Source organism: Citrus sinensis, chromosome 4, assembly GCF_022201045.2.
Source record: "Citrus sinensis cultivar Valencia sweet orange chromosome 4, DVS_A1.0, whole genome shotgun sequence".
In the NCBI taxonomy this organism is placed as follows: Eukaryota; Viridiplantae; Streptophyta; class Magnoliopsida; order Sapindales; family Rutaceae; genus Citrus; species Citrus sinensis.
The window spans coordinates 20,007,674-20,026,087 of record NC_068559.1 but is presented as its reverse complement, the minus strand read 5'-3'; the positions used below and the strand labels follow the sequence as shown (position 1 = coordinate 20,026,087).

The 18,414-nt window shown below is 33.4% G+C and overlaps 2 protein-coding genes across 2 annotated transcripts; one reads left to right on the top strand and one right to left on the bottom strand.

The window, feature by feature from the left end:
* Positions 1 to 262: 262 nt before the first annotated feature.
* On the bottom strand, positions 263 to 2,332 carry LOC102618355 (60S ribosomal protein L32-1). Its single transcript, XM_006484755.3, has 4 exons — positions 2,187 to 2,332; positions 1,604 to 1,697; positions 758 to 939; positions 263 to 671 (listed from the first exon to the last, which is right to left on the bottom strand). The coding sequence occupies exons 1-4, from the start codon at positions 2,297 to 2,299 to the stop codon at positions 542 to 544; spliced, it is 519 nt and encodes a 172-aa protein (XP_006484818.2). The 5' UTR covers positions 2,300 to 2,332; the 3' UTR covers positions 263 to 541.
* Positions 2,333 to 9,595: 7,263 nt separating this feature from the next.
* Positions 9,596 to 12,677, top strand: LOC102618639 (protein NRT1/ PTR FAMILY 4.2-like). Its single transcript, XM_015532181.3, has 7 exons — positions 9,596 to 9,673; positions 9,789 to 9,839; positions 9,994 to 10,105; positions 10,903 to 11,120; positions 11,210 to 11,614; positions 11,696 to 11,793; positions 11,890 to 12,677. The coding sequence occupies exons 2-7, from the start codon at positions 9,837 to 9,839 to the stop codon at positions 12,626 to 12,628; spliced, it is 1,575 nt and encodes a 524-aa protein (XP_015387667.1). The 5' UTR covers positions 9,596 to 9,673; positions 9,789 to 9,836; the 3' UTR covers positions 12,629 to 12,677.
* Positions 12,678 to 18,414: the final 5,737 nt, after the last annotated feature.

Genomic DNA, 18,414 nt, shown 5'->3' with positions numbered 1-18,414 from the left:
ATTCAATTTGTCTAATTTTGCAGAGTAAATGAATTAAACATGAATATTCAGTTAATAAACAAATCGAATCTAAATCCTCAATTGATCGTTCAGTTGATTCATTTTTGGATCCATTAAATTTTGACCGAATTCATTAAAGATTTGATCTGAATTCCATTTGTTTATTCGATTTGCCACCCGACTACAATGTAGAACGTAGGCTCCCAGACCCTGATAATTGATCGTGATCGATGAAAGATATCAAATAGAAACAGTCAACAAATTAACGCTATTAAACATCATACGCTTAACATTGCCCACTAATAGTTTCGGCAAAATATGCAAAACAATGTTAATAAAAGGCTTGGCCATAAACCTTAACTCCTAAGTTGACATAACATTAATCATGCTCCGCAAAAAACAACAAATTCAAAATATCATTCAGGTGACAAAAATAGAAAATACATCATAATTCAACCCTGGAAATGTTCATCCATTCCAAAGACAACCTAGGAAACATTTGGCCAAAAAGCAAACACTAACACAATATAGAAACCAATTTTTACTCCTCCTCCTGGCTGCGCAACCTGGCCAATTTGTTGGTGACCACAACATCCAATTGTGCAGCACGCTCGACAATCTCCTTTCTCTTCTTGGTTGATACGTTGTGGGCTATCTCAGCACAATAAGTCCTACAACAAAAAGGTAAGCAATCATTGTCAAGGAACTTCAGAACAATTCAAGGAAACATGACAAGTAAATGTAAACTGTTATTTACCTGTTGTGCATCATCAAGAGTTCCAGTTCATTGACATTGTGCACAACAAACTTCTTGAATCCATTGGGCAGATAGTGGCGTGTTTTCTTGTCCGAGCCGTAGCCAATATTGGGCATCAGAACACATCCTTTGAACTTTCTCCTGACACGTGAATCAATACCCTTCGGCCTTCGCCAATTTTCCTGCCACCAGCCAGTACATTAATTTGACAGACAATTTATCGGTGATCCAAGCGCAATTTGTGTTAAACGTCCCAAGTCGACAACAAAATCAAATATCTCCAGCAGGATCAAATATTGGAACACATGAGCTAGTCTAGTTTATCTTTGCAGGGTAAAGTAATTTGAAGTTGTTGATTAGTGGGATAAACCTACAAGAATGAATACTGAAGAAGTGCAATACCAAATTCATTAGGATGAAATGCAAGAACATGGCTATTACAAGATTATACATCATCTAATTGATAATATTTGAATGAACATCCAAGCGATTCAACAAACAGAAAGAGCATGGAGCATTCTACTTGCAACCTATTCATAGGATTCAATTAGCAATCAATTTCCTGATGATCATAAATCTTTCAAAATAGATTTAAAATAAAAGAAAAAGAGATTCAAAATAGAAATAACAAAATATTTGGCGCAATCAACAACCAATATGACCATAAATCTTTCATGTAACAATCTGCATGATTAAAATCAGGTAATCTTATGGTTCCATAGAAGCATTGTCAAGACAAGCATACAAAAGGAACAGAACAGAAGTCCACACAACATAGTGCAAGTAGGAACTAAACAAAAGAAAGAACAAATAACCTATTTCAGCAAAGTAGAAGTAAATAGATACCTTCACTGATATCTTCCTGTCACTCTGGGGCCTCTTGAACTTCTTGAGACGCTTCTTCACTATCTTCTTGGTCAGCAAAGGAACAGCCATTTTTCTGTAACATATACAAAAACACAAGAACACAAAATTGAGCAACCGGACATTAACAAGAGCACAAGAAAACATAAATAAATTATAAGCTTCTGAGACCAGCATAAGAAGGAACTACAACTACGATGAAATCCAAAAGCCACACAAAGCAACCAAAACGAGATGGCAGAGCACACTAATTAGGAGATTCAATCACTTCCCCCAATCATGATAAACAACTAACAATTTTACATCTCCATAGTTGAATTCTCAATTTTATGCTCCGTTCATCAAATATTCTATTAAAAAAAAAAAGAGACGATATTTTAATTATCAAGGATCCCAAACTATTCGCATTAAAATTTACTCTAAATAAATAATACTTTCATGGATATAAGTTTCAAAATAGTATATACTCAGATATGATAGCTGAAGCCAGCAGATATACGTAATCAATAACATAAATTAACAGATAAATAGAGAAGTGAGGAAGAACAAAAGTGAAGGAATATACCTGAAACGATGAGCCGCGGCTTCTGCAAACCCTTGTGTGAAGTGAAGAAGAATATGGTGGGTTAGGGTTTTAAAGTGGAATATATACCTGGAGGAGCAGTGATCCGATGACATTCGGGTCGCAGTTTAACAATTTGCATCGTGTCTGGGTTTGGTGGGGGCCCAAAACATCAAGCCCATTAAAAGATTTGTGTCGTCCAAATCATAGCCCATTAATATACTGGGCTTGGCTCGTTAAATGGTCTGATCTTGTCCAATTTCGATTTGTAAAATAAGCAAATGATGTGATGAATCGTCAAGATGAACGGTAAGAAGGGCATCTGCTACGGCACGTTATATGTAATTTATAATATCATAAAAGTAGTTACTTAATAAAATAATAATAGGATGTGATATAAGAGGGAGGTTATAGGTAATTATGTTTGAGTTTGTTGTAAATTATATTATATGTAATTTAGCAAGAGTTGGTAATTATAAGAGGCAAATCTACTCTTTTTTTTTTTTAAATTTAACAACTCAATTCCTTCTTTACCCATGGGTTGATCATTATTTTTTTTAAATATGAACATAATGTACGACCTTGAATCATTTTTTTTTTTTAAAAAAAAAAAGATGGCTGCTTCTAATTGGTGGGAGAAATTGATTATTGACTTTCCAATAACTCCGACTTTTGTAGAGTCTGTTTCATCCAAGAAACAAATTGCGTTTTGTGCAAGAAAAGAGTTTCAATTTCTTTCCTTTTATCAAAATCAAATTAGGCCCCTACATCGCCTAAGGCCTAACTACAAGCAGGATAAAATAATTACATTTATAAAATAGTTCCTTCAAAGAAAAGAATTTGCAACGCGTTCGACATCCATAAAAGCTTCACTTTCCATCTGACGGTTTGGTTGAAATTAAGGGTAGGGAAACCCAATCCAATTCAACAGATCCAATTCAACTTAATTTAATTGTGTAAAATTGAATGAATTATTGTGAATTAATTGTTCTAATTTTTTTGAACCCAATAAATAATTGGTTGAGTTGGATAAATTATGATGAATATGTTTAACTCAACACAACCCACGTACATTATGATGATGATGATGATGATAAATTGTAAAACCCTCATAACCTAAACAACTAATTTGATCTTGAACCATTTTTTCTTTTATAAAAGCGACTATTTCATTTTCGTATCTACTGCTTTAGATTTTAATTCCAAAGCTAAAATCACTTTCTCAAATCCTGATTCTTTCATTTATTCATTCTTAATTCTTTTTTATTGTACTTTTAAGATTGTTGTTTTTTTTAGCTTTATTTATCACACACTAGACATTAAATGAAAATTTCATTTTATAATAGATTTATACTTGATTTTCATAAATTTTATTTCAAGTTTCATATCTTTTTCTTTATTTAATTTTTAATTTAACCTTTCTGAAATACTAACTAGGCAACCCAAGAGGGGGGGTGAATTGGGATTTTAAAAATTATCCTAGGCAAATCACACAACAATTTAATCTAATGCCTTAATAAATTAGAAAACAATAAATTCAATAAAAGCACAATAATAAATGAGTAAGGGAAGAGAAAGCAAACTCAAGGATTTTTACGTGGTTCGGCAATCCCCGCCTACGTCCACGCCTCCAAGCACACCGGGCTTGAGGATTTCACTAAGCTAGCCTCTCAAGGCTTCAAACGCTTACAATTGACTTCCAATGTGTCAATGGACCTTTACAACAAGAGATTATCTCCAATCTCTTAACCCAAGTGTATCCCAACACTTACAATCTTTTAACTTGATTTTACAAAAAAGATTACAAATGAATCCCTCTCACACAATGTGTTTGATCTCAAGTGAAAGCTCAATGTGTGAATGAATGAGATGAATACAAAGATTTAAAGCTCAATGAAAGTTGTATTCTCAATATTTTGCTCAATGATGATCGTTGGAATTCTTCTTGTTTGAATTGGATTGAGCTTATTTATAGTTGGAGCTGAAAAACTAGCCGTTATAGATTGTCTGCACGAAAACGGTTCGCCGTTAACCATTAACGGTTAACCGTTTAGGTTGGTCAAAGTTACCGTTGGGCCAATTTTCAAATAAACGGTTAGCCGTTTAGGCTTACCCTTTCGCCGTTAATTTCCAGAGACCTGCGAAACAAATTTGGTTTAACCGTTCTTACTAAACGGTTCAAGGTTAGCAATCTGAAAATAATCGGTTAACCGTTTTCAGTAAACGGTTCACCGTTAGTTTCCAGAATCATCATTTTAACAATACTTTGCAGAACATGATTTCTGGAAATTATCGGTTAGCCGTTTTTAAATAAACGGTTAGCCGTTTGCTACAGTAACCTGCACAGTGCACTATTTTCCAAAATTACAGTTTGACCCTAAAACTTTACAAAATTGTACTATAGCCCAAAACGTTATGAAACTTTGCAAATAGGTCCAATTTCAGAATTTCTAAGTAATGCTTTGTTAATCCCAAAACTTTCTGAAATTATGTTATAGCCCAAAATGCTATGACACTTTTCAAATAAGTCCTTCACCAAAATTTCAAGCAATACTTGTTTGTTTCAAAGTTTTCAAAATGCTTTCAATTAAACCATAAACTTTGAAAAACAACCAATTTCATAAAATCATTTTTCCATTAAATATGAAACATTTATAATGTGAAAATAATGATTTATTATTTAAAAAGAATAAAAACAATCAATTTCATAAAATCATTTTTCCATTAAATACAAAACATTTATAATGTGAAAATAATGATTTATTTAAAAAGAATATTAAATAATTTGAGCTTAAAAGATTAATCATTCTTAAACTTATTTGTTATCATCAAAATCAATATTATGGAAACATATATGTTAACACTTTCAACCTTATTAATTCAATCCAACCCAACTTAATGATTTAAGGGTTAGATTGGATTGGTATGAACATGTTCGCTTTGTTAGTTGGATTAATTTTATTTCAATCTATTCAATAGTGGGTTGAGTTGGATTTTCACAAACCCTATCCAACCCCAGCTTGAAATAAGAAATTAGAAAAATAAAAAATAAAATGATCCCCAAACCAAAACATTATTAAGGGTCTGTTTGGGATTGCTTTTGTGATGCTTAGAAGTGATTTTGAAAATATAAAAGTTAATTTTAGTATTTGGTAAAAAAGATTCAAATCACTTTTGTCGATTTTTTTTTTAAGAGAAAGTAAAGCTTTCTAATTAAACAAACTTAGACAGTAACAACATGATTTGAATTGGAAAGTCCTTCAGCCAAACTACATGGCTTTCAAAACCTAAGGCTACTTTGGCCAATGAGTGAGCTACTACATTACAATTTCTAAGAACGAATTGAATTGATGCTCTGCTCTGGTTCTTTAGACATGCTTGTATCTCTTCCACTGCCCAGCAAATTTCTGCCATGCTGCTCTTCCTTTGCAGTGATAGCTCTACCACTTCTAAAGAATCTGACTCTATAATGATTGGATCACACTTTGCTTGGCAGGCAACTTGAATTCCAAACAACACAGCTTCCGCTTCCATACAAGCCACATCTCCTCTGAATCCAGTGCTCTGAACTGCTGCAGCCAAAATTTTCCCGCTTCAATCTCTAATCACTACACCTAGCCCAGCCTTCAAATTTGCCATTTGAATTGCTGCATCCACATCCACTTTATACCAACCAATTGGAGGGGAATTCCACACCTGTTGATTATTATTGTGCTGACTTGGAACAACTTGGACATTTGGACACTTAATTCTCAAGTACAACTCTACAGTTGCTGCAGCCCGGGCTGCTGTTATTTGGGAATCTTCTTGCTTACCTTCATTTACCACTCTATTTCTTGCATACCAGATTGCCCAACAGGTTGCAATTATCAGCCCTAAATCATCTTTTTTCCTCTTCCCGGCTAATTCTTGAAGAACACTCAGCATATCCTGGTGAGCCAATTGCTTTCTATCCTCATAAAATTCTGTCAACTTCCACACCTTCCTAGCAGCTCTGCATCCCACCAATGCATGAAAGACATCTTCCCTGTTGCTATGGCATCTCCGACAAACAGAATCCATCACCACTTTTTTCTTCTAGAGGTTGTCTATAGTTGGCAACAAGTTATGGGCAACTCGCCACATAAAATTCTTAATTTTTTCAAGGATCTCATTAGCCCAAATAACTTTCCACTTTGATTTGGTGGCATCTGAACAGCCTGGTGTGTCTGGATATTTGAGTTTGACTGCTAACTGATAACCACTTTTCACTGAATAAGCACCATGCTTATTATAACTCCAGATCATAACATCTTCTTGGGGGGTTTTTGGAAGGGGAATCTTCAGAATTCTCTCTGTGATCTCCTTAGGGTAATGTTGAGCAACTATATCTTGCTTTCGTTGGTTTTTCTCATCAATGAAATCAGCCACAACAGCATCATTAGATAACCTTGCTATAGATGTCGGGTTATGAAGCTCACCTTTCTTCATCCAATTCTTGCTGAACACTGAAATTTTATGTCCATTACCTACTCTCCACCTTAAACCCTCATGAAGCAATTGTCTACCCCATAAAATACTTCTCCAAACAAAAGAGGGGTTTGACCCCAGTTTAGCCTCAATAAAATCAGTGTGCTTGAAATATTTGGCTTTGAGAATTTTAGCCATTAAAGAGTCTGGATTGTGCATAACCCTCCACCCTTGTTTCGCAATCAAAGCTTGGTTGAAGCTTGAAAATTCTCTAAAACCCAACCCACCTCTTGTTTTTGCACTACACAGCTTTTCCCACCTTGCCTAGCGTATACTCCTCCGAGTTTCGAAGGATCCCCACCAAAATCTTGCTACAGCCCTTTCAATATCATCACAGAGGCCTTGAGGAATTTTGAACACACTCATTGCAAATGCTGGAACTGCTTGCGCCACAGCTTTGATAAGGACCTCCTTACCTCCACTAGAAAATCTCTTGTTTTGCCAACTTGATAGCTTACTTAACACTCTCAACTTAATTTCATTAAAGAAGCTAATTTTCTTTCTTCTGACCATGGATGGTAAACCCAAGTACTTCTCATGCTTAGAGACAATATTCAGCCCAAAGATGTTCTTGATTTCCTCCATTTGACTTTGGTTTGTGTTGGAGCTGAAAAACATAGATGACTTGTCATAATTACTTAATAAAATATGAGAAATTATCCACCGTCCACCCATTTTTTCTAACTTTTTCAAAAATACACAATTCTTTTTTTTTTTTGGCTAGAATCCACCTGAAGTTACATTTCTTTTCACTTTTCCACTGTCATTGTAAAATAATGATTTTACCCTTATGATGTTAGCAAAGTTATAATGGTCTCCAACCGGAAGTGGAAAAGTGAAAAGAAATGTAATTTCAGGTGGATTCCAGCAAAAAAAAAAGTATTGTGTATTTTTGAAAAACGGTGAAAAAACTGGTGGACGGTGGATAATTTTCCATAAAATATTAATCTCTCCCATAGCCGATTTTAAAAAGTAGAGAAGGAATAACTTTTAGATTCTGATTTTGAAAATTAATTTTATTCTTTACTACAATTCCATAAATATCCTTAAAATTATTACCTAAACCCAAAATTATCCTTATTCAAATTAGAAACAAAATCAATATTTTAATAAATTTTTATTATGATTCATCAATATAAACTTATTAATATCAATTTGTTGGTCGAGTTATTATTAAATTTGTCTCACTATATTATGAATTTAATTATCAATTGTTTTAAGATAAAAAGTAAAATAAAATCAATACACTATAAATTTTATTTTTCATAAAAATTATTATACTACACTATTAAAAATATTATATGTACATATTTTTATATGTATAAGTAAATTTCATCATAAATTATGTACATTTTATTAATTCATTTTCTCTCAGCAGTTTAATAGTAAAATTTACCATACGTTCATAATTACTTTCAAAACTCACAGTACTTCTGAAAGTAGAATTTATCAAACACTTAACTAATTCTCTTCACAGCTAATTATTTGTACAGTACAATTAACAACAATTATTTTTAAAAGTTACAGTAGTCTCAAATTGTCCCTAATTAGATGCTCCTAGATTTGTGAGAATTTTCAACGCGTAGATTTGCTATGAACTTGACCCTTAAAATGATAAAAAAAAAAAAAAAGACTTTAGTTCAACTTAATAGCGAGACAAATAAGATTGTTTGATACTATAGTAAGGTAATTGTAACTTAAAAGTTATAATACTAGTATTTGATAAACACTTAGTACACTAATTTGGAAGTTAATTAGGTGAATTCATTACATACTTATACGATTAAAAAAAGTCTTTAATAATTTTATTATTTTTATCAAAATTATTGGCTAAAAGTCATATATATCACAAATTATCAACTTTTATATTATATATAACTAAAGTTTTTCTTCTACAACGATTGGCTTTTAACCTACAGCAGCTTAATACTAAAAAAGGCCTAAGTAGATATAAAGAACTTTAATAGAAGATTTAACCGAACAAATCTTTTTAGCTAATAGTTTTGGCGTTAACGGCAGCTAGTTTGGTGTTTGTTATTTTGCCGCTATATTCATGGGGATAAACTCACAACGTTATGCATTCATTAACAGTCAAGAACCTTATAAGGAACATAGATTACAAGAGTTCCTCCACTCTCTTTGGCGCTTCCTTCCTATTTTCTTCTCCAGCTCTCTCTCAGAGTTATGAAGAAAGGCTGACAAGTCTCCCAAAGAGAAAATACTGTCAAGACATAAATAAGGTTACTATTTATGCTACAGCATCATTATAGCTCACAAAACGATTAGTATTATTCATGCTACAAGGATGTCGTTTTTATCTTTGTGGTGTTTTCATGGTCATTTTTCTTAAATGAGTTATGAGGTAATAATTAATCTTATCACGGTGATCACTGATGTGGTTGTCTGTGGCAACAGTCACCCAATACGCTGGTGCCCCGTAAAATCATATCTTCTATCGGAACCTTCATGTCATTGGAGTCTTCAATGCTCTACATGTTACATTTTTGTAACATTAAAATAACGTATGGTGATAATATTTTTGGTCGTTACAAGTGGCGTTTACGTGCACACTTGATATATACATTTTTCATCGTTAACGTCCCTATTGTTACTAGTCGACATCCATAATCAAGTGGATCCAAATCAATTATATGATTATAATTTTTTTGAAGTTACAATATTTGTTGCGTGACTAATTTAGAAGACAATCTTTAACCATATGAATTGCTACGGCGACATTCCCCCCAAAAATATCAAACTGTGCCAAACCTCATACATATTCTGCCCCAGTACTGTAAGGTTCTATTTTGGAGTTTTGTCTTTAAATTTGTACGTTTCAAAATATGACATATAAATCTGGCTTTACTGTTAAATGGAATAACTCTATATAGTTTCCACTCTTTCACACAACTGTCTTCAAATATGGGCAGGCAATGCGAAAACCTTATCTCCACATGCAAAATTATTTTTTGGCTGCAAACGTAAGCTTTATGTATTTAGTCAATAACTTTATTCTTATCACAAGCCTACTTTTTCCTTTATATACAAGTGAACAATCATAACTTGGATGGATGCCTTGTCTCTTTCATTTCTCAGGCTTGTTTCAGTGTTTCTTAGAGTAACCTCCACTTCTGCTGCTAGCTCATGGTAAGTTTAAATTATTATAAACATTGGCTGCTCTTATTCATCTGCCAAATCTTTTTCACTCTTTTTAATTGAGAATGGTCATTTGATTTTTGGCTCCTTTCTTTGATCTATGTTGTTATTTGTTGTGGTTCTTAATTATTTCTACACAAAATAGGATGCGGAGATTCATGCAAGCATTGATCAAAGTGGAGATTATGAGGACTGGAGAAGAAGAAAGGCGGATTCTAACAAGCACGGGGGTGCCCGAGCTGCCAGCTTAGCATGCGGTATAAAAATAATAGTACAGCTCAGAAATTGTTTAATTACTTGAATTAAGGCATCCTTTTCTTTATTTTATATAAATTTTTTAATCCAGAATTATAAAGTGCAGAAAATTATGAGAAATTTTTAAAACTGTACGATTTTAAAATTTAATTTCATAATATTATTAAATCTCTACAGTTTTAACGATTTCTCAGATTATAAAATTTTAGACCAAAAAACTACTCTATATATATATATATATATATATATATATATATATATATATATATATATATATATATATATAATTTAGTCTCTCTAATATGCGGACATCTAGAAATTGTTAATTGTGCTGATGTGAGATACTAGCCGTTGGATGAATTGAGTGGATAGGATATGTTGTCAATGTGGGATCCGCGGCTGAAAAGAAAAAAACTTAAACACTTCACATACTATACTAGGATAGTAGGATCCATTTATAAAATGAAATAGAAAAAGTAGAGAACTTCAATCACTCTTCTCTCTAATCTCTATATTTTTTCAAATAAAATACCTCTCAAAGCCGTTGTAAATTGCTTCTTCTCCATTTTTCTCTTGCTAACGCATGTATGCATATGCATATATATAAGGCAACTTTATCTTTTTTTGGAAGACCAATACAATATATGCTCTAACGAGGCCATTTACAGTACCGAACTTCATTTTTTTGAGGGGGGGAGGGGGGTAAGAATATAGATTCAGGTGCTGATTTGACCATGTCCAATCAAGAACTATGATTAAATGATGATCTAGTATTTCACAACAAATATTTTGTCGACAGTTGTAGAGGCATTGGAGAACATGGTTTTCTTATCGAATGCAATCAACTTTGTTGCATACTTCCTCAAATCCATGCACTATCCAGCTGCTGAATCTGCAATCATGGTGAACAATTTCATGGGAACATCTTTTTTGCTTACGATATTTGGAGGCTTCATCAGCGACTCTTTCCTCACAAGGTTTACAACATTCATCTTGTTCTGTACCATAGAGCTACTGGTATAAACTTTACCTCAATTTTCATTTTAACAATAAACTTTAATGAAGCCAAAATTGATATTGAATGATGAAGTCTCAAACATTTTTAGGGGCTGATACTGCTGACAATTCAAGCTCAATACAGTCGGCTACAACCTGCGATGAATAGAAGGCCTTCTCACACTCAAGCTGCAATTTTGTACACGGGGCTTTACGCGATGGCCACAGGCGTTGGTGGCGTCAAGGCAGCCTTGCCTGCGCATGGCGCTGATCAGCTTGATCACAGCAACCGGAGACTAATCTCTGCTTTCTTCAATTGGTTCTTCTTTTCTTTATGTGCAGGTGGCCTCGTTGCTGCTACTGTTATGGTTTGGATTGAAGAGAACAGAGGTTGGAACTGCAGTTTTAAAATTTCTGCTGTAGCTTTGGGACTGGCTCTATGCATTTTCACAATTGGTTTTCCAATTTATAGATACAAACGTCCTAGCGGAAGCCCAATAACAAGAATCTTTAAGGTAAAACAGAAGCTTGTAAAAATGAAGCCAATAAGAACTTTTCGCCATTTCTTGATTGGATTTTTCCTATTTGGTTGTTAGGTGATTGCCTCTGCAATTCGAAACAGGAAAGCCTCAAGGTCAGAGATGACGGAACAGATTGCAAGTCCCGGAGCCACAAGGTCCAATGACATGTTCAGGTAAGTTTTCTAAACGTGTGATCAACTATAGAATTGGTAAATTTCATCGTGGGCTATGTATTAAGTAACAGATAGTAAAATAAAATTATGCTGCAGGGTACTAGATAAAGCACTATTTGATGATACCATAACTGCAGCCCAAGTTGAAGAAACAAAGACATTTCTTGGACTGCTTCCGATATTTGCAAGCACAATCATGATGAACTGCTGCTTAGCACAACTACAGACATTCTCAGTGCAACAAGGGATCATCATGAACAGAACAATAAACAATTTCAAAATTCCAACCCAATCGTTAACCGTGTTCCCCCTAACCATAATGTTGGCTTCCATACCATTATACGAACGTTCTGTGCACATCTTCGAAAGGAAAATTTCAGCAAAGTATAATATTTTCCGGCCTCTTAAGCGGATAGGACTGGGGCTAGCACTGGCATCAGGGTCCATGGCTATGGCTGCCGTGGTTGAGTCCACGAGGCGGGCTGCCGCAGAAAATCATGTCACGTTGTCTGTGTTTTGGCTAGTGTGGCAGTATCTTTTGCTTGGGGTATCGGATATGCTCACTCTTGGTGGGATGCTTGAGTTTTTCTACTCGGAGGCTCCTCACAGTATGAGAAGCATCAGCACTGCATTGTCTTGGTGCTCAACATCAATGGGATATTTCCTCAGCTCAGCTCTCGTGTCCATTACCAACTTGGTGAGTGGAAAATTTAGTGGTGAATGGCTTGGAGGAAACGATCTGAATCATGCCCGTTTGGATTTGTTCTATGCCCTGCTTTGCATTCTTAACTTCATAAATTTTTTGAACTACATTTACTGGGCTAAGAGGTATTGATTATTTGCGGCTTGTCGCTTGGTAATTAGTGTATATCAACGTATAAAATTTGCTTTGCTCTCGGGAAAAATTGGGGTTTTAAATTGTTCATAAATTTTGCTTTATGTAATAAAAAATAAAATAAAGTTAGTTAAGCATGTCTAGTTTTGTGCACAACTTTTAACGAGGCTTTTGGCTTGAAATACACCCTGTTAAATTTTATGCACGTGAATTCATATTTAAGAATAATTTTAAGTAAATTATTATGTAAAAATCATATTTATTGCATATATCGATTTTTATTTTACTAAGATCACTATCAATATTTTTTAATTTTTTTTTTTACAGTTGTTTCTGCAACAACTCAATTCCAAATAAAACTTAGTATGTATTTAAATTTAAAATAAAACATGAACACTACCTTATCCAAACCTTAAAACATATTCTGTGTGGTTGTAAACTTGTAATTTAGAATTGTGTCCTAAACTTGCATGCTTCAGATATGTCATGTAAATTCATCACATATGATAATGTGTTGAATTAGGAATCCCTAAAATCTTGCTTACTTTAAAAGCATGTATTCTGATTAGATTATAGTCCTTCGTACATATGTAAGACATGAGAAAAATCTTATTTTCCATATATACATATTATTTTGGCCCCAAACTTTATATTCTTACACTAAGAGCTTGTTTGTTAAACGTCTAAAGTCTGAAAATCTATTAATTTCAGATTTTTTTTTTAAATTTACTTGTTTGTTTTTTGCAACTTATATATGATTTTCAAATATTTACGTCTGAATAAAAAAAGTAAAGTTACGTTACTTTTATCTAAATGAAAAAAAGTCTGAATAGAAAATAAATACTATATTCCAATAATATCCCTATTAAATATACATATTTCCTATATTATAAAACATAATCCCTTTTTTATCTCTCTCTAATTCACGTTCAACTACTCTTTCTATTTATTCTCTTTTTTATTAGCACTAAAATTTTTCAGGAACAGCCCGTTAAAACTCCAGTGTTAATATTGTGATTGTGATTTGTTTAATTTCGGCAACTCCATGGATTTTAGAACATTGACTGATTTGTAGAAGAATTTATGGTTTCCCATTAATATTAATACTGACGTGGGGAATTCAATATTACCATCCAAGGTAGAATTGTGGAAAATTAAAGCAAAATGAGAAATATGGAAAGGGAGGCCGAAAGGAAGGCATGATGAAAGGCTTTGAGAAGACTTAAATTGGATCATCATACTCTAATTTTGCATTTTGAGTAATGTAATAATATTTTTATTTAAAGATCAATTACTACCTAATTCTACATATGTTTGATTTTAATTGTAATGTATAGATATTTAACTCTTAAAATTTGAATAAATAATTCTTATAAGGACATAAATGTCAAATAATCATATTTCATATGTTTGTGATTTATAAAAATAAGCAAGATGTCACTTATATTCCGATATTGAAAAAGAAAAAACAAACATATCATTCAGACATGTTCACACTTTAGCCAAATTCAAACATATTCAGATTTCAAATGAAAAAACAAACGCTACCTAAGTGTACACACACAGAGATCTGTATATATATATGTGTGTGTGTGTATGTATATTACTTAATACCTATTCAAATTTCTGCAACATTCACCCATTCAAATTTCAGATGGAAAAAAAAAACAAAACATTACTTAAATTATGCTGATCTTTATAACAATATTTGTGCTGAAGTTCATCTTCTTGTTGTTCACATTGATAGTATTTTAAAGTTCTCTCTTTGACAGACTTGTGCCCTTATATAAAATGATATATTGGATTAGTTTGGTTAAGTCTTCGGTTAGATTTTCGACCCAGATGACACAAACCAGCAAAAACGGAATGGTTATGTATGCAAGTATGTTCAAATCGGTTCGGTTTCGAAATTTTATTGTAGTTTGGAAAGGTTTGAAACAAAGCCAAACCGAGCTATACTTAGTTCGGTTTGAAAATTTATGTTCAAAAGCCACAGTTGCAAGATAAGAAACTGGGGGTGGATAAAAAGCCCACGACTCATAACTCATCCCAAATTCAAATCAAGTCAGCTCAGCTTGGTAGGGTTAATAATTTATTTGGGCTAGGACGCTAGGTTGAATCTAACCAGTAACTTGGTTTAGATGGGGTCCAACTCATTAATAACCAACCAAACCGATAATTATTTTAAGGTAACCATATTGAGAAAATTGGAGACTGTTGCCCCCACAATTTTTTTTTTCAATAAATCAATTCGAAATATGAATAGAATTCTCCTTCATTTAGAGTAGTTTCCTCAAGTTTTTAAATTGTACCTTTCGTTGTTGTACTTATCAAGACCAATTCGATAAATTTCTTATTGTGTAGATACAATTATATTAAAAAAAAAATGCAAGCCTCATATATTTTATAAAAATTCTGAAATGTCTATTTCACTCACATTTCGTAAGAGAGAAGACCAACCTCCACTTAAAATTGAGAGAGGAATTAAGTCCTCATATTGTTATATGAGGACTCAAACTCAAACTTTCATACAAAATTATTTTAAAATAAAAAATGGCACGTGACATTTAGGGATTGGCTAAACCTAATTGGTTCAGTTGATTTTTTAGTTCAATTTAATTTTTTTAGTTTCGGTTCGATATTTTGTAAGTAAAAAAATTGAATTTATTAATACCAAAACCGAATCGGATAAAAATACCCAAATTGGTGTTTTAAAATTCCCAAACGAATATTTAATTAAAGGGGTATTAAAGTCTCTTATTAAAAATTTCGGGGTCTTCTAACTATTTTTTCGAACTTCTAAGCTGTGGTGTCCTTTTTTCCTTAAAACTTATTATCTAACTAATTTAGTTACTTGCTTAACAAACCAAAACAGTGTCTTAAAATATACTGATGCATGCAGGTAAGTTGTACGCATGCCAATTAAATCCTTTATCCAAGCAACTAAACCTAGGGGTGGGCATATTTTAACCGAACCGATCCAAACCGACCTTTTGGATCGGTTTGGATCGGTTTCATTAGTAAAAAAACTGGTTTCGATTTATTGGATTGCAAACCGACATCACTCGGTTTGGATTTCGGTTTGGAAGGATTCCAAACCGATTCAAACCGATCCAATCCAGAAATATTATATAATTACATTATATTTTAAGTTAAGCAATCTAACTAATTATATTTATCATTTTATGCAGATTTTGGCAAATGAAAAGTAATTGGGCTATAAATTTTGACGGACAAGATGCACAATATTTTAATTGTCAAATGTTGTTCAAGTTTATTTTAATTTTGTGAGTTTGTTTTGAATGAACAAGTTAAGAACTTGTTTATTAGGATGTATTATGCTGTAAACTTGTATGGATGTATTTTTGAATTGTTATGTAGATATCAAAGTAGATGTGAATAATATAAAAGAGGTATCAATTTAGATTACTGACACAAAAAAATAACAAATAATTTAGGTAAAATAATATAAAAGAAGTGAAATTTTAGCTAATAAGTTCAAACCGGATCCAAACCGATCCAGTCGGTTTGGATCGGTTCGGTTTGAAAAAATTTTAGGTTGATATCGGTTTGAAAATATTTCAAACCGATTAGTTTGGATCGGTTTGAGAATATGTCCCAAACTGATCCAAACCAAATTTGCCCACCCCTAACTAAACCTGCATCCCTAGACTTCATCATGTCTCAAAGCTTCTTCCAGTGCTTTTTGAGGGTTAACCAATATTTAATTTCTCCCCATGGTAAGTTTAAATACATATCTACTTGTATATATCATAGTTATGTTCAATTCTTCTTCCAAGACTTGAATGATTATGTATGAATTATGAATAATGACGCAAGAAAATTAAATATAAATTTTGTCATTGTTTTAAGGAGGATGATCAGATTGAGATGGTCATTTAGAATGTTGGAGATAATGGGGACTGGAAGGGAAGACAAGCAGATTCTAGCAACCGTGGTGGTGTCAAGCTGCTATGGAAAGACGGCCTTCTCACACTCAAGCTGCAATACCGTGTACAGGGCTTTACGCGATGGCCATAGGCATTGGGGGTGTCAAGGTAGCCTTGCCTGCTCATGGTGCTGGTCAGCTTGATCACAGCAATCAGAGAAATGTCTCTGCTTTCTTCAATTGGTTGTTTTTTTTTTTCTCTTTTTTCCCCCCTCAATGTACGGGTGGATTCATTTCTGCAACTGTGAAGGTCTGCATTGAAGAGAATAAAGGTTGGAACCGGAGTTTTTAAGATTTCTGTGGCAGTGTTGAGCTTGACACCATGCATTTTCACTGTTGGGTTTCCAAATTTATAGATACAAACGTCCCAGTAGAAGTCCAATAACAAGAATCTTTAAGGTAAAAACAAATGCACAGAAGTATTTTTTTCACCATTCAGTAATTAGAAATCTTCTAAGGAGAGTTTCAGCACCTCATTAAAGTGTAATAGTAGTTACGTACTTTAATAAGGTCCAGGAACTCTCACAAGATAACGACTCTTTTTTAATTAGACAATTAGATGTGGACCTTATTTGGGTGTACATTTTATTTTACTGTGTAAGGGTGATTGTTTCCTCTAGCATCTATAAGGTATAATTCTCTCCTAATTTGTGCTAATTTTCTGGTTTGTTTGTCAAGGTAATGGCTTCTGCATTTCAAAACAGGAAAGCCTCGGGGCTGTCAAGGAAGCTCATAATGTATGGAAGGATGCAGCACACGTGTGAGATGAATACAGTCAGCTGAATCAATTGAAGAGTGGAGTGCCAGCTCAGCTGAAGTTAGTTAGACACGTTAAGATCATATTCAGTTAGCTTCTTTATTTTCTGTTAAGCTGTAAACAGCTGACTATAAATACAAGCATCTTGTAATCATTTGGAAGTTGAGAAAAATAAAATAAAGCATTTGATTCAGAAGTCTTTTACAAATTTTTCTTAGCACTTTAAATACATTTTCTCAGTAACCAAACAGTATGTTCATTCAAGCTTTTACGCTTTCAAACATGGTATCAGAGCCATACAGAGCTAGTTCCAGTAATCAACAGTCAAGCTTTCGTAATCAAACAACAAACAACACAAATCAATCTACTCAAATCAACTTCTCCTTTACTAATCCTATCAAGCTAGATCGATCAAATTACTTACTCTGGCGCTCTCAAGTTTTAGCCTCAATAAGAGGCAATCGTTTGAAAGATTTCGTCACATGAGCCAAATCAGTACCTGATAAGTGTCTTCTGTTAACTGGAGCAGATGGATCTACACAACAAATTGAAAATCTAGAATATCAGATCTGGAGATCACAGGATCAGACACTTCTTGGCTAGCTACTGTCGTCATTAAGTGAAGGTATCTTAAGTTTTGTTATCAATTGTGAAAGTTCATTTGATATATGGAAAACTTTGGAAAAGAAATTTGGAGTTCAATCTGAAGCTCGAGTTCTTCAGCTCAGATATGAACTAAACACTCTTAAAAAGGAAGCTCTTAGTGTTAAAGATTATTGTATTAAAATGAAAGCAATAGCTGATAAGCTAGCCAGTGCTGGTAGTTCAATTACAGAGAAGGATCTTATGTTAACTATTCTTAATGGATTAGGACCAGGATTTCGTGATATCGCTATATTTATAACTAGTTCACGAATGGAATTTGATGATGCTTATGCACTGTTACTCACTCATGAGACTAGATTAGAGCAGGAGCAAGGTGACTGAAGTATGTTTAATGCAAACTATGCATATACGAATGCATATTATCCTAGAGCTTATTTTGCACAGCCTAGAGGAAGTTTTAAACGAGGAGGTTAT

Excerpts from the sequence above, each read along its gene's own strand:
- LOC102618355 (XM_006484755.3), bottom strand. The coding sequence starts at position 2,299 with ATGTCATCGGATCACTGCTCCTCCAGGTATATATTCCACTTTAAAACC. Across the intron at positions 1,698-2,186 it reads GCCGCGGCTCATCGTTTCAG|AAAAATGGCTGTTCCTTTGC; the intron begins GTATATTCCTTC and ends TATATGTTACAG. Across the intron at positions 940-1,603 it reads ACAGGAAGATATCAGTGAAG|GAAAATTGGCGAAGGCCGAA; the intron begins GTATCTATTTAC and ends GGCTGGTGGCAG.
- LOC102618639 (XM_015532181.3), top strand. Across the intron at positions 10,106-10,902 it reads AGCTGCCAGCTTAGCATGCG|TTGTAGAGGCATTGGAGAAC; the intron begins GTATAAAAATAA and ends TTTTGTCGACAG. Across the intron at positions 11,121-11,209 it reads TCTGTACCATAGAGCTACTG|GGGCTGATACTGCTGACAAT; the intron begins GTATAAACTTTA and ends AAACATTTTTAG.